The sequence below is a fragment of the Muntiacus reevesi genome, chromosome 1 (genome assembly GCF_963930625.1).
Source record: "Muntiacus reevesi chromosome 1, mMunRee1.1, whole genome shotgun sequence".
In the NCBI taxonomy this organism is placed as follows: domain Eukaryota; kingdom Metazoa; phylum Chordata; class Mammalia; order Artiodactyla; family Cervidae; genus Muntiacus; species Muntiacus reevesi.
This window is the reverse complement of record NC_089249.1, coordinates 163,791,037-163,806,306: the sequence shown is the minus strand read 5'-3', so window position 1 is coordinate 163,806,306 and position 15,270 is coordinate 163,791,037. Positions and strand designations below refer to the sequence as shown.

At 55.8% G+C, this 15,270-nt stretch overlaps 2 protein-coding genes across 3 annotated transcripts in view; one reads left to right on the top strand and one right to left on the bottom strand.

The window, feature by feature from the left end:
• CTPS1 (CTP synthase 1) overlaps positions 1-6,436 on the top strand; it is a 31,259-nt gene extending 24,823 nt beyond the window's left edge. Inside the window, exons 13-19 of the mRNA XM_065915291.1 lie at positions 184-227; positions 1,373-1,469; positions 2,616-2,671; positions 2,770-2,866; positions 3,412-3,556; positions 4,157-4,251; positions 5,558-6,436. Coding sequence (XP_065771363.1) covers positions 184-227; positions 1,373-1,469; positions 2,616-2,671; positions 2,770-2,866; positions 3,412-3,556; positions 4,157-4,241 — 524 coding nt within the window. The 3' untranslated portion in view covers positions 4,242-4,251; positions 5,558-6,436. The remainder of the gene's footprint in view (positions 1-183; positions 228-1,372; positions 1,470-2,615; positions 2,672-2,769; positions 2,867-3,411; positions 3,557-4,156; positions 4,252-5,557) is intronic.
• A 129-nt stretch (positions 6,437-6,565) lies between these two features.
• SLFNL1 (schlafen like 1) lies at positions 6,566-12,532 on the bottom strand. 2 transcript variants are annotated; one of them, XM_065915302.1, is made up of 4 exons: positions 12,017-12,532; positions 9,754-10,257; positions 9,501-9,644; positions 6,566-8,913 (listed from the first exon to the last, which is right to left on the bottom strand). In XM_065915302.1, the coding sequence occupies exons 1-4, from the start codon at positions 12,413-12,415 to the stop codon at positions 8,785-8,787; spliced, it is 1,176 nt and encodes a 391-aa protein (XP_065771374.1). In that variant the 5' UTR covers positions 12,416-12,532; the 3' UTR covers positions 6,566-8,784. The 2 variants fall into 2 exon arrangements, with proteins under 2 accessions (XP_065771374.1, XP_065771385.1); XM_065915313.1 differs by lacking the exon at positions 9,501-9,644.
• Between the last annotated feature and the right edge of the window lie 2,738 nt (positions 12,533-15,270).

Here is a 15,270-nt window from a genome sequence, read left to right as displayed (position 1 = left end):
AAACAATTCACCTTTGTCTGTTGAGTGTCCTTGTATCTTGAAAATGTTATCCCTGGTTTTGGTTCTTGTCACTGAATAACTAAACTGAGGAGGGAATTTGTGACTTAGAGCTTAGGAATGAAACTGTTAAATAATCCGTTTGGTTGTAACTATTTTTGTAACAAAAGTATTTTGGTTTTTCAGATGCTAATTCTACAGAGTTTGACCCCAACACCAATCATCCCGTGGTGAGTCCTGTGTCTGGAGCATCTGGAAGGGTGTGGAAGGGATGTTATGAGTGTGATTGAGGGCTGGAGACAGGAAATGAGACCACTGGGTGCATTCTGGAGAACCCTGGGGACCGGGGCTTTCAGATGTCCCAGCTGGGAAGGAAGAACTTTCTGTCTTCATCACGTGGTTTCTCACTACTCTTCCCAGTTAGCCACAGGAAGTTTTTTAAGACAGGTGCCACTGGGGGTGGGAGTAGGGGTTCCCGATTAAGTAATTCCCAGGAATGCTCTAGAACAATATTGACACGAAACACTTATGTGGGCACTTATTATGTACCAGGCACTTGCTCACTTCTTTGTACCACTTAATAATCCCCAGCAACCCCGGGAGATGGGCGTCTTAGTAAAGAACTGTTGGAAGTTAGGACTGATTGTTTGATGTGGGCCCAAGCCCAGGAGGCCAGCATTCCTTGTATTAAATCTCCTATCAGAGGAATGTGACTCATGGGAGACAGACAGTGCCTTCATTCATCACTGAATCCCCAGCCCAGGCGTGACAGGCCTGTTTGATACCGAGGATGTTGTGATAAACAGGATGGACAAGACTCTTGACCTCAGGGTACTTAAACAGCATTAGTATGTGTTTGTTGACCTGAAATTGAACTTTGCTGATGATCAGACCTCGGGGCGAAAAGAGCAAAGGTTTTGAGACATGGAACCTTGGGGAGGTGGGGGAACCCAGAAAAGGTCCTCTCAGTCCCGCAGAAGTTTGCCAAGCTCCTCCCGGTTCCTGGCCAGCCCTATAAGAGCATCCTTTTCCTTTGCGCAGCTGTCAGTCTATTGGAGAAGACATGTGATAACATGTCTGGTCTCATATCCACGCTACTGTGTCAGTCTCTATTAGAACAGGCCCTTGGGATCCGAAGTACCAGGGCAGGGGGCAGCAATGTCCGATCCTGTGGCTCAGGAGGACAGGCTGAAGGGTGAAACATTCACCCAGAAAAGGTTTAAGAATGGCCATCAGGAGACATTTTCCTCTGACAAGCATCTCTTCTAAGGAAAGGCTGGACCCCCTCGCAGGCTTTCTTTGCTCAGTGCAGACAGTCTGTCTCCTAATTGAGGCAGGGATTGGTAGCACGTGTTTGTTTTTGGAACATCTCCAGGTCATAGACATGCCGGAACACAACCCTGGCCAGATGGGCGGAACCATGCGGCTGGGCAAGAGGAGAACTCTGTTCCAGACCAAGAACTCCGTCATGAGTAAGAGTGGCCTCCCTCCAGCCCAGCCTGCAGGACGCACGTCCCGCTGCTACAGCCAGGCCGGCATTTACAACCTTGTTCTTACTTGGGAAGTTCTTTACTTCTTTCCCAGTGACACTCCTTAGGAAGCACTGTAATAGCCAAAGTTAGCACCATGCTCGTGGGTCACAGGCATACAGCTGGGGATCTGGGGGAACTTTGGGTGTGGACCACTCACCGGAATGAGTCGCTTAGGGGAACCCATGGCAGTCTTACTTCCCTATCTTATTAGGTCAAAGCGGATGAAACTGCTGATTTTGAGCGCTTGTCTCGCAGAAATGGCAGTTTCATCTGGTTTAACCGAAATAGATTTTATTCTAGACGTACTAACGTAACATGAGCTTCCCTAGTGGCTCAGTGGTAAAGGATCTGCCTGCCAGTGCAAGAGATGTGGGTTCAGTTCCTGGGTCGGGAAGATCCCGTGGAGAAGGAAATGGCAACCCACTCCAGTATTCTTGCCTGGAAAATCCCATGGACAGAGGAGCCTGGCTGGCTCCATGGGGTTGCAAAGAGTCGGACATGACTTAGTGACAAATAACAGCAATAACCAACATGTGCTAAAGATTTAGGGGAAATTTAAGAACTACTGGATTGAATTTTCTTTTTCTTCCACTGGGAAAACTCTGCCATTGTTGGCAGAGCACCTATACATCTGTCTGGGGTTTGGCGGCAGCGTAATTTGAGTCACTTGAGTAGGTGGTCATCCAGTCCTCTGGTTCTAAGGTCCTTTGGTTTGGGTGTCTCACTTGGCTCTGGGAATCACCTGTTGGCAAATGCCACTCTTGTTCCTGGGGAACAGCAGGCGCTGGGTAACCTTAGTGGCTCTGACTTAACCCTGGTGCCTCTGTAGTCGCGTGTGAGGGGTGGTGGTGAAAGTCCGTTTCTGTTACAGTTTTTCTAGGTTGCAGAGAATCAAAAGCCCAAGAATTCGTCTGAATTGTGCTGCTAGAGCAGGCAGTGGGAATTGGCAGCAAAGTCACAGAAATAACCTTCAAAGGGCCTGGCCGTGTATACAGATGAGAATAGGCAACCTGGGCTGCAGGATGTGGGGTGAATAGACGCCTTTGTGAAATCAGGGTCCTTCATGTCACGTGGGTTTTTTCCCAGGGAAACTCTACGGAGATCCAGATTACCTGGAAGAGAGGCACCGCCACAGGTTTGAGGTGAGGATGTGAGCTTTGTGACCTTTGACATTTTCTCCTTTCTGTTACTCTGGAAACACAGCTGAGAGCCCAACAAAACTGTTCTTCATGCTTCACAGGTGAATCCAGTCTTGAAAAAGTGTTTGGAGGAGCAAGGCTTGAAGTTCGTTGGCCAAGATGTTGAAGGAGAGAGAATGGAAATTGTGGAGTTGGAAGGTGCTTGCTTGGGCAGTTGTGTTTAGTGGAAAACTCAGGTTTTCTTGGCATGTGGGGAAAACACAGTTAATATAAATTGTTGCCCTTGACCTTACCAGATCCGGCAGCCACGCCACCTGGGCAGGGGAGGACTCTTGGGGACAAGGTTCTAGAGCCCTGGGGGACTCAGCCTCCCACCAGGGCCTTCCCTGGCAGCCGCTTGACCTCTGGCTTCAGGTCCTCGTTCTCCAGAATGAGAGCTCGGACTTGGTACCTGAGTCTAATCTCACGTGACCTGCAGGACTCAGTCCTGTTCAAGTCTGGGAGCTGGGGTGTGGGGGTGAGGATTGGGATGGCAGAACCTGGAGAGGAGGGCTCACTTTCGTCTGCAGGTGGAGGGCGTCACATCTCCCATGCTTTGTGATTGCCTCTACCCAGGCTCCAGATGAGTTGTTTTCAGATCATTTTAGGGTGTGCAGAAATGTGGATCATTCGAGATTTTTTTCCCTCTTCCACATGTTATGTGGACACACAGTGAGGCTGGCTCTTCTGCACTTCTGTTTCAGATCATCCCTTTTTCGTCGGAGTGCAGTATCACCCTGAGTTTCTGTCCAGACCTATCAAGCCTTCCCCACCGTACTTTGGTCTCCTCCTGGCCTCTGTGGGGAGGCTCCCGCATTACCTCCAGAAAGGCTGCAGGCTCTCACCCAGGTGAGGTCACGCTCCCCAAGTCCCTTGGGAGGTCACTGTCTCCTTACAGAGAGCCGTCCCCACACCATCGGTGATGAGCAAAGCCAGAGGGCCGGGGAGCCTTGCTGGGCCCCTGCTTCTCATGCTGACACACAAGCACCCTCTCCTTCCCTGGGGTTTTCTCAGGCTGCTTCTGTGCCGCCCCGGCCTTGCCCCCCGGCGTGGTGGCCACGACCCACTCTGCAGTGCCTGGGCTCCAGGATCCCATCTCGGGCTCAGTGGCCCGTGGGGAACTGTGTTGTTTTCACAGGGAGGTGGTGGTGGGGGGGGGGGGGGGATGCCTCAGCCACAGCCCGAGGGGTTTCATGTGCCACTGCTGTGTTTGTCGGGAACAACTCTGTCTTGGTGGGTCCCTAACTATCATGACTGAGATATAAAGCAAATGTATATCTTTCATAACAAGAAGAAAATCCCTCTGCAGCTTTCTGCTAAATATATAACGTCTGTGATTTCTGCTGTGAGCAGACAAGCATCCCTGTGGGTGCCATGGTGGCTGCAGAATCAGGGAAGTAAGGCGAGTGTTTGGTGGGAGCCGATGAATAAACCATCTGAATTCTACAGGGACACCTACAGTGACAGAAGTGGAAGCAGCTCGCCTGACTCTGAAATCACTGAACTGAAGTTTCCCTCTATAAATCATGACTGATGGTAACAACGTAAGTGATACTCTGAAGCTTGTTTTGTTTTGAATGGTGGTGACACCAGAATTGTAAGAGCATTGGTGAAAGTTTAGTGTTGAAAGATTGTATCTGCCAGAGGATGTACGTGGTCAGGTCACTGTGGGGATCAAATGGGTGAGGACGCGGCTCCCCACAGTTAGACTGCATCTACCCAGCCTGCTCTGGGCACTCCAGTGGGGGCGACACCAGGCACGGGGCAGTTGTCGTCTTGCTGATTACTGCTTTCAGGTGCCAATCTGACCTAATCTGGGGGAACGGGATTCTTAGAGCCATGTCATTTCATGTAGCCATAAACTTGGAGATCCAGGAGGAGGTGACAGGCATGACAACATGGTGTCATTTCTGCAGACCCTCAAGTTTTCACCAGGAAGTGCTTTAAAACCAAAACATACAACACTTTTGTGTTGATTGCTTATTCTGGAAATCCATTAAAATCAGAGCAGTTATTGAACTAACTTGGAATGTTTGGCTTTTGTGACCAGTTGGAAAGTTTTTATAAAGTGCAGCAGCTGTAGGCAGCTGCCGAGAATTGTATAAAATCCCATGAAGCTAACTGCATGAATGCTCAGCAGAAATACCTGCTCAGAGGGGGCTGGGGTGTCAGCCGGGTGTCTGGGGGGTCTAAAGGAGAACCAGAGGTGTGCGGGGGGTCCCCCCACAGGAAAGCTGAGATCCTGCCTCAGGCATGGGAAGGTGGCTTCCCCGAATCCTGCACACCTTGCCTTCCCCACCAGGGGACCTCTCCACTGGCAGGTGTGGTCTCATGGGCACGTGCTCGTGCTGAGCAGCCACTTGGCCTATGATGACTGTAGCCACATGGGCAGGCGTGAGAAGGAGGGAGGGGTAGTTGGTTGCCTTCTCTGCCAGGTGAGCATTTAGCCCCCATGTATTCATTAATCTTCACCAAGATAGTTTGCTGTGGGCAATCTGATAATCTAAGTAACTGCCCTGGAAAGAAAGGAACCTTTTTAACGGTACAGGGGCAGATATGTGGTCAGTTACAGGGAGTTTCTAACTGCCTCCCCAAGTGGGGATCCCCTGTGAGTGGCACTGTGAGGAGGCTGGCGCGGTGGAAAAGCCTGCTTGTGTCGGGGCAGAGGTGGAGTCCATGTGATTCCATAGGAATCCGAAATTTAGCTTCTCATGATTCAAGTTAGGCTCCTAACACTGGTCCTTAATGAAAACCAGGCAGTTTACCACAGCAGCTGACTACACATCCTCACTTTTCTATTTTAACATGCATCCTATAATTAATTGCTCAATTTTTTTTTTTTTTAAACAGGGATAATTCTTGAAGAGAGCCTTTGGACTTCAAGAGTTTACAGCTTTGATTTTACACTCAGCTTTTGACACTTCCTTTAAATTATGTTTTTATTAAGATTATTTTATTATGGGGGAAGGGATCCGGGAGACTCTGACTTGATGTCCTGCCGTGTGTACCGGCTCCCGCACGGTGCCCCGCGCTCTCCTCTGCGGTCCTGCAGTCTCGGATGAGAGGCAGGACGTCGGGGCGGAGCGGGTGAGGGCCGGGCGCCGGGGGAGCCCTCGGTCACGGAGCCCCTGAGGCCACCCCACGTCACTGTGGCTTCCTGCGGGTAGCTGTTCCTTCCCCTGAGGCCGTTATACGGAGTGTGCCATGTTGCCTGGTGAGTGCGGAGGGGCGAGTCCAGCTGTGCTCACGACCCGGTGCCAGGACCCAAGGGCACCCCTTGCCACAAGGAAGAGGGAAACCCGAGACAGAGCATCGGCTCGGCCCTGCGCTGGGGATTCTCTGTGGCAGCCACAGCTGGGATTTGCTCAGGACAGTCCGTTTGGCATCACACGAGATGGCGAGAACTCTGTGTCTCCCTGAAATCTGAGTGTGTTGAATCCCTGTCCTCTGGCTGAGAGTCCCCTCCAGTATCACTCCTTGCATCAAGGGGTCACTTAACAAAGAACAAAGGATCTTTTTGGGACACTCCCTCTAAACCCCTCTCTTATGTAGACAGCTTTGCTCAAGGGGACTGTCTCCTTCCAGAATGGTGTTACTCCGGTTGGAATGCAATATGAAAAGCTATTTTCTTAATGTGGTGTAACAACAGGCGGAGCTGTGTGCCTGCTATATCCTGGCTGGACTCGGTGTATACTCTAACTTAAGAAATAAATAATGCAGAGCAAGAGACACACCTTGTCTGTCATGCTCTTCATGTCGGCCAGATCGGAGCTGTCGGAGCACAGTGCTGGCCCAGGTGTGACCCCTGAACTCTTGGTGCCGGGGGCAGCCTGAGGTGGGGGATCTGATAGGTTTGTTTAAAAACTGAGGGGAGCCTAATAGGAACCAGAATTTCCCCCAAAGACTTCAAATTTAGGTTCGGCCAGTCCCTCTGCTGGGTGTAGACCAGCAGCTGCCTGCCTGTCTCATCTGCCCTGGCCTTCTGAGTGCGGGTCATCATCCTTTGGGTTCTCCTCCAAAGTGAAATTCGAGACCCAGAATCCATGCTCCTCATGGCACATTGGTGACGCTGGGACCACCCACCCGCCCTCTGGCTGCCGAGCACACTTGCTTGTGAGCTGGCTCCTCTGCAGTGTGTCTGAGGCCGAGGCCCAGGGCTCAGGCTGGGCTGCTCATCAGTGGTCAGTAGCCTCTGCTTGTTGATGTTGGGGGTTGGGAGAAAAATGTTTCTCACCATTTGGCCTGGTTCCTCCATCAGGGAGACCCAGGAAGGAAGCAGGCTCCCTCTTGTCTTCCCCTTGCTAGTCCAAGGCCACCATCACGGCGGAGGCCTAGAAGCCTGTGTGGGAGCACCGCCCCCTGACCCAGGCCAACCCAGCTGCCTCTGTCTGTCGGCAAGTCTCACGGCCTCTTCACTTACAGAGGACTCCATACTCTTTGGGAACTCTGAGTGTGGCTGACTGGGTGAATTCTGACCCCTTCTCCCGTCTGGTGGTCCCGTCAGTCTTCAGTCATTTTTATAAAGGCCAGTCCCCAAACTGAGGGCTCTGATGCCTATTGGTGACAGCAGCTCCCTACAACAGGGAGGACATGGTTGGTGGACAGTTTGCAAAACCTCGTGGGGTCAGCTGTGCCCTCCCCTGCTTTGAGTGGGCCTCTGCTGACCAGTTAAGTGCTGCCTGCTTTTACATTACCTAGAAAAAGGAACCCCAGAATGACTTTCTGGGGCCTGCCAGCCCCACTAGGATGGTACTAGGGCCAAGGGCTATAGTGGAGACGGCACGGAAGGGTTGCCTTCATGCCTGGCGTGGGTCGCCAAGTGCCCAGGACTTCTCCTTGGGGAGGGAGCCGGGCCCACTCCCTGTCCCCACTCCCTGTCCTTCTTTTCATCCCTGGTGATCTGGGCAGGGTCTGCCTTCATGGAGCACCCCTGAGGGCTGTGGTGCTTTGATGGGGAGCTCTTGGAAGACTTTGAATCGAAGCATGGCATGATCAGACCTTGGCTTTGCAGTGTCCCCGGCTCTGCTGGTGGAGATGGCAGGGGAAACAGCCAGAGCAGGTGTCCTCTCGGGTGGCTGGAGGGTGCACGGAGTAGAAGTCAGACGTCTCCTTTCTGTGCAGGTGCTGGAGAGAAGCAGGGCACCAGCTGCCCTGTCTGTTGTCCTGTAGATTTGCCCTAAGGTACCTGCTCTTCAGGGCTTCCCTGGCAGCGCAGCTGGTAAAGAATCTGCCTGCAGTGCAGGAGACCTGGGTTCAATCCCTGGGTTGGGAAGATCCCCTGGAGGAGGGCATGAAAACCCACTCTAGTATTGCCTGGAGAATCCCCACGGACAGAGGAGCCTGGCAGGAGCGCTACAGTCCATGGGGCCGCAGAGTCGGACATGACTTAAGCACAGCACCTGGTCTTCAAGCTGAGATGGACTGGACCCCAACCATCCAGGCTCCTTTCCTCACAGCTCTGTGTGGGGAGGAGCCCAGGGCTGACTCAGTCTCTTGGACAGAGGTGGACTGGGCATGGGACTCATGACCAAGTTGCATCCAACCAGCCAAATGTTCTAGAAAGAATCATTCTGGCCTGAGTGCATGTAATTAAAGAGCTTTTAGTCCCAAATTCCAGCAAGCCAGGGGAGGGCTGCAGGGTGGTCTGTCGGCTCTGTAACTGCAGTTAGCCATGTGCCGCCATCTGCAGAGGGGCTTTCCCAAGACAAATCCTTTTCTGGCACTGCCTAGCCGTTGGGAGTTCAGAGACCCCAGCCAGGGCTACCTGAGCCTTTCAGGGAGAAGGACAGTCCCTGCCAGCCCAGCCCAGGGAGTGCACTGGCCCAGTTCTTTCTGAAAGTAAGGCCCCTTGGGGTGGTATTTGGGGGGAGGGCTCATTCTAAGAGCAGTTTCTTGGCTACACAGCCCAGGGTCTGCTCAGAACTGACACTACGTGGGGACCAGCCTGTGTGCACCGTGTCCTGGGAGCCAGGAAGTGCAGTGTTCCCGTCCACCTCTGAGCAGCCCAGACTGGTTTTATTGGGGGACCTGGTGTCAAGCAGGAAAGCCCTGCATGTTCCAGGTGGGGTGCTGGGCCCTCACAAGACGCAGCAGGTGCAGGAGATGGGCCGGTGCTGCTGCTGCTGCAGTTGCTGCTGGAGCTGTTCCTTCTCGGCCGTCAGCACCTGCAGCCTGTCCTCCAGCTTGCTCAGCTCGGCCATCCACTTCTGAGGGGACACAGGAGAAACCAGGTCTGAGCTGACGATGGCTGAGAACCGGGGCTCAACTGATGGGAGGGTGGCAAGGCCTAGAGAGCCAGGGAGTGGGGGGGTGCCTGCTCCAAGCCACTTGGCACCACCCTGGGCCTGGTCGATGGAGAAACCAGGTCCCCTGACCAAGGCAGCCCTGGGGTCTTGGGCAAAGTCCTGCCAGCCTCCTAGACCCTGGGGTGACTTGTCCTCCACAGCCTCTCGCCCGGTCCTTCTGTCAGCCCTGGTCCTCTTTTGTTTTTGTGTCGCCTGATGTTCCCCTCTTGAGAAAGCTTTTCTCTGGGGCTGCGTCCAGCACTCACTTAAGCACTCACTCCCAGCTTAAGGACCTCCCCTCAGTGCGGTACACAGTACACAGTTCTCCGGTTTGTCGTACAGCGTTGACACTGTGCTCCCTGCTCCTCCAGTTACACTGCAGAGGAATCTGGGATGCAATGGGTTTGTCGCTCCCCGTGGGGGCACCGGTGGGGAACCTGACGGCCCCAGGCCTGCCTGGTGAATGGCTGAGGAGCCCCCACCCCGCCTGGCCGGCCTGGGCCACCCACCTGCCTGCACCACTCCTGGATGGCGCGGACGGACAGTGGGCCCTGGATGCTCCCGTCCCGCCGCAGGAACACCTCCCCCTGGTCGGTCTCGTAGAGCTGCGGCTCGGCCTGGGCCTTGGGGGTCTGCACGCTCAGGCGGATCACCTTGGGAAGGGCAACGGCAGCTCTGCGCGCGCCGCACCGGACAGCGTGCGGCAGCCCCGTCGTCGGTCCTGCCTCGCTGGCTCCCGGGCAGCTTGGGGGCAGGGCTCACCTTGAGGGGGGTGCCCGTGGTGGAGGTGCTGACCACCGGGATGAAGGTGAGCTTGTAGGCGTCGGGGAAGACCTGGGGCTTGAAGCCCTGCAGGACGGAGTCCACCAGCAGGCGCACGCGGTCCTCGTCGCGGTGGCTGCAGCGGATGCCCTGCACCAGGCCGCTGTCCTCCACGCCCACCAGCAGGCTGCCGCCCTCGCTGTTGAGGAAGGCGCACACGTAGCGCCGCAGATGGTGCTTGAAGGCCTGGCTCAGGTACTCGCCGCCGCCGCGCTTGAACTCCAGGTTGCGTGTCTCGTTGCCCAGGAAGGCGCCCTGGAACAGGCGCTCCTGGCCCAGGATGCCCTGGTGCGTGATGGCGCTGTCTGAGCGCGTGCCGCTGGGCCAGCTGGGGGAGACTCGTTGCGGGCCCAGTGCCCGGGTAGGAAGAGGTTGGGCTGGCCTGGCTCGCGGAGGGCTGGAGCCCAGGACCAGGCCGGGGCTGGGGCCACAGTCCTCCTCCTGCTGGAGTGGGGGCGGGCAAGAGCAGGGTGTATGCTCCTGGCAAGAGTTAGGAGCCAACCCGGAGGGACAGGCGGCCAGAACCCCCACCTCCACCCTCCCCGTACCCACCCCCGCCACCCCAGCCCAGCCCAGCCCAGCCCAGCCCAGCCCACACAGGGCATCCTGATGCCCCTCCCGCGCGGAGGGATCTAATTCTGCCCACCATGCTGGGGCCCATGTGGGAAACCCTGTGCATCAAGGGTCTGAAGCAACCAGTGCTCCGCCCTCTTCCCAGGTGAACTATGGGAGGCTTGTGGGGAGGAGCTCTCCTTTCCAGGGAGCTGGGACACCTGCAGCCACTCTCTGCCCACTTAGGTTTTGCGTTAGCCTCGGAGACACAGGGTTGGACCATTCTGGAAGATGCCTCAGCGCCCTGAGGTCCTCTGTGACACAGCTGCAGGTCTCTGAATTGAGAGGGCCTCCCAAAGATCCCACCCCCCTTCCTAATCTCCCTGAAAGCCTGGCTGATCCAGTCCTCCTGAATCTCTCCCATCCCTGAGCCTTCCCGAGTCCCTTCCATGGTTTCTGCTCTGTGTGAGGGGTCTGGGAGCAGCCTGCTCAGGGCCGCTGCCCTGGTCTGGGTCTCACTGTCAGACTCCCTGCCTCCAGGTTCTCCTCCTCCTATCCATTCTATCGCTGACCCCAGATATAAGTCCCACAGTCACTCTGTCCTGAAAACCTTTCCCTGGTTTCCTGCTGCCTTCCAGCCTCCAAAAGCGGCTTCCAGGGCTGGGAGCTCAGTGCAGGCTGGGATGTGGTGATGAGAGCCAGTCCCAGCCCTTCCAGCAGCTCCCAGAGAAGACAAGCTTAGCAGAGACTTGAGAGAAGCCTCAACTGTCATATAAACGTGCCATCAGGCCACAGGTCTTGAAATGTAAGCCCATTGAGCTCTGCAACAGTTTCAATGTCATGGAGCCTTCATCCAGAAGGAAATTCAGTTCAAGAATTCAAAATTCAATTCAAGAAGGAGAACAATTCAAGATCACCAGCCTACCACCACCTCAAAAGTGAGTTGACTGTTCCTTCCTCCCCCACAAAAACCTCCTTTTGCTGGCACTGGTGTAGTCTCACAGCCCTCCCCTCCGGCTTGATTTTCTTTGTCAGTCCCCCCAGGCAGCCACCGGCCATCCTGCCAATGCCGCCACCCTCACCCGGCCCCTGGTATGTGCCCCAACCCTCTGCTAGGGATGTCCTTCCACGGAGTCGGTCCCATTGCCTAAGCCCCAGCCTGGGTTTTACTCCCTGGGGAATCTGTCCTCAGCGATCAGTGAGGACCTTCCTGGGTCCTCCTCCTGCTCGAGGCTGCCTCCCCATCTACCGCCCCGGGAGGGTCTGACTCTGCTCATAGAAGCAGGGCTCCCTGAGGGCAGGGTCAAGCCCTGCTCTCCGCTGCGCTGCCTGCTGGAGCAGGTGTCTGTCAACTGAATGTATGACAAGAAGGTCAGCCAAGAAGGCTCAGCCAAGAAGGTCAGGACCCCTACATATGCTTGGGCCTGGCCTGGCCGAACCCACATGCTGGCTGTAGATGGTGCAGGGAGGGTCTGCTTCCAGGCTGGAGGCAAGCTCCAAGTGGGACCATGGTTATTGGAGTAGCCGCCCCAAGATTGCCAATTTGTCCCCAGTTCCTTGAAGACACCCCTCATGCCCACCGGGCAAGGCCATTCACATCCAGGCCTCTCCCGAGGGAGGCTCTGGGGCTGGCGGGCCGCCTGCTGGGGGCAGCCTGGCTTACCTCTCGGCGGTTTGAAGGCTCCCGGCCGTCACCCAGCACCGGCTCCTTCCCGTGGGCCACCAGTTCCTTGATGATCTGGTGCTGCCCCCAGGCCGTGTGCAGGCGCTGGGTCAGGGAGGCCAGGGTGTCCTTGGGGGTGGCCACCTGCACCAGCGCGTAGGCCTGGCGTGGCCGCCGCACGACCTCGATGTGCTCTCGCGCCACCGGCAGCTCGAGCCGCTCCAGGGCGTCTCTCAGCAGGCAGGTGAGGACCGGCACGGAGAACTGGGGGTTCAGGTGGCCCACGTAGAGGACATGCCTGCTGGGAGCTGCCTCGGCACCCGAGTCCTCAGGCGGGGGCTCTTCTGGGGGAAGCTCCCGCCGGGGCTGCTTGCCTGGGGGCTCCATGGCGGGGGTGGAAGGGCCTCCTCTGGAGGGCCTTCTAGGATTCCTCACCGCTGGCTGCTCCTTCCAGGGCCCTGGACTCTCAGCCTGGCCCGGGGCCTCCCAGGGGACTCGGGGAGGCCGAGGCTCCGGGGAGGTTCAGAGATTGAGAGGGGCTGAGGAGGGCCAGAGGGGGGGGGGGTGGGCAGAGGCCAGCAGGAGGGGCCCTGCCGCCCACCCAAGGCCTAGGACAGGGAAGAGGGGAGTCAGAGCTGAGCCAGCCAACAGAGCGTGTGCGCCTGCTGCTCCATTTCCACAGAAGGGAAGACTGAGGGGATACGACCAAAGAGGGGCAGAGGCAGAACTCAGGTCTCTGAAGGGCCCCCATATCCTGTCATTGGCCCCAGCGGGCCCGTCTTCCCTCAGGAACCCCCAGGCTGGGGCATTAACCCAGGGCCCTGAGGATTAGTCACGGACCCCCTGGGCTTCTTGCCTACTCTGAAGCTGGTGTGAGCCCAGCAGAGACTTTGAAGGGGTCAGGCTGGGTCAGAGGGTTTAGAGAGAGGTTCTTATGCTTTGGGTATACTGATGGAAGCTATGGCCCCTCACAGAACAACAGCGTCTGCATATATACATATAAGGAGGCTTGTCTAGACCAAATCCTCTGGTTTGGGTCCAGGGAGCAGAAGCGAGGAAGGGTCAGAGCTGGGCCCTTGAGTCCGTCCCCCACCACCTCTCACTAGGCCAGGGACCCTGCTCCTGAGCTGTGCGCACACCAGCCCCTCCACTCACCCACACACACCCAGCCTCCGGTCTTTGTGGCAGGTATGGCTGGCCTGCATCTTTTCAGATTGGATCCTTAAGGCAGTCAGGGTCTGGGGGCCACCACTGCTGGAGTGGGGACATTCAGGGCAAACGGGAATAGGGGGAAGAGGAAGGCCTAGGACCCTCATGTCCTGATGGTTCCTGGGGGGGCGTGGGAGGTGCCAGCCCTCAGCTCCCACAGACCCCTGACCCCTGGCCAACAGCTCCCCAGGGCGCTTAGAGGCTTGGCTCAGGAGGGGGAGCCAGGGTCGTGGGAAGTGGGCGGGGCCTGTGCAGCCACCTCTGTGAGCTCAGGAGAGTTGACAATGCCTCCAGCAGGCAGGCCATGAAGGGGATCAGGAACACTTCTCCCTGACGCCACACCCCCATGTAGACAGATGTCCCGTGCAACTTGGTGAGGGCTCCTTCCGGACAGCTCATAGAATCCAGGAGCTAAAGACACACTTCCTCCCTCTGCCAGGTCTCTCCAGGCCCTCGTGCCCACCCTGGGCCTCACCTCCCACCTGTTACCAATCCCAGGCTCCCTGAGCAGGGATCAGAATGCAGTTGGTTCCAGGGCTGCAGAGATGGTTCCTGTCCTGAAAAGCCCTGAGAAATAGGTCAAGCATTGCCATCTCTTGAAGGACAGGGTTGTCACCTGCTCTTTAACAGGTACCAAGATTCAGGTGATACACGGTCTTTATTAATGCAGAAATCTGTTCTTGGGTGTGTGGGGGCTGTGACAGTGCTTTTCATTATGCAGATGTAGGCAGCACTTTCCCACTGCTTCTGCAAGCCCTAATGGGGTGTGGGGCGAAGGGTGGTGTCCAAGGGCAGATGCAAAGGTTGACCTCCTCTTTTGAGCAGCTGGTTCTGAAGATGCGAATGAATTTGTGTTTCCCTGTGGGACTGAGGCAGAAGCTTGGGTGGGGAACCTGAGCAAGATGACTGTGGTGTGGGGGCAAGGAAGAGGCCCCAGGCCCTGTGAGGTGGTACTGTGAGGCTCTGGGGAGGGACCCTGCAGCCAGTTCTGCCTGGCCTCTGCATCCATACCTGGCCTCTGCATCCATGCCGAGAATTATGGGGTAACAGCTCTAAGCTCTACGGGGTTGTCCTCTTCAGGAAAGACTCTGCCATCATGAGCTGTTCTCACAGAAAGCGTACAAGGGGGGCTGTGGCTGATTCTAGGCTGTTAACTCAAGCCATGTTGAATTAGGCAGAGACTGACAGCGGGCCAGGAGAGGTGCCCTGACAGATGAGACATGTACCAGAGAACAAACGTGAACGTAACATCCTTCTCCAGGGGCCTCACTATCAACCAGCTGTTTGGCATGAAATTTCCCAAACGGATTTCAGTGCCAAATCTTTTCCCCATTCTTACTGGAAATCTCTGTAAATGATTGTATTACATATTTCCCTGGGCTCTGTTAACCTTATGTGAGTTGAACATCAGTTCCATCTTTTTTTGGCCGGGGGGATAAAAACTTTCACTGTAAGCACTAAATACATTTGCAAAACGATATTTTAAATACTGAAATGTGTTGCAGTGTAACTGGGTTATTTACAGCACCCCAGGCTTTGTAAGAGCTAGGTGGTGGCAGACGTGAGTTCAGTGTTGTGGAACAAGCAGCTCCTTTCAGTCCTCTTACTGGATGTCTGTGACCTTACTGACAACCCTCCTTGGCACTGGAGGTAAAAGACTTCTTGAATTTAAATTTAAGAATGCGAGGTGGGTCCAAAGATGAGGGGCAGAGGGAGGCAGTAGATAGGGCTCTTCTCACATTATCTGGAGAGTGTCCACTGGGTGGCGCCCGTGGCTGGGATCCCTGACACCACAAAAGCATGGGTGTCTGAGCAAGCTGCCTAGGAACCCCAGTTGAGGGGAAGGGGTTGGGGTGCGGGAGAGGACTGAGCTCAGCCTTATGCTGGAGAGGACAGGATGCCAGGAGAGCAAACTCTGGGACTCAGGGGAGGGCGGGGTGTAGACAGATGCAGGCTTCGCCCTTTGGCCCCAGGGAACACTCCAGTCTGCCTTGACTCCTCCCTCGAGTACCAGTGGCTGGTGCATTCCTGCC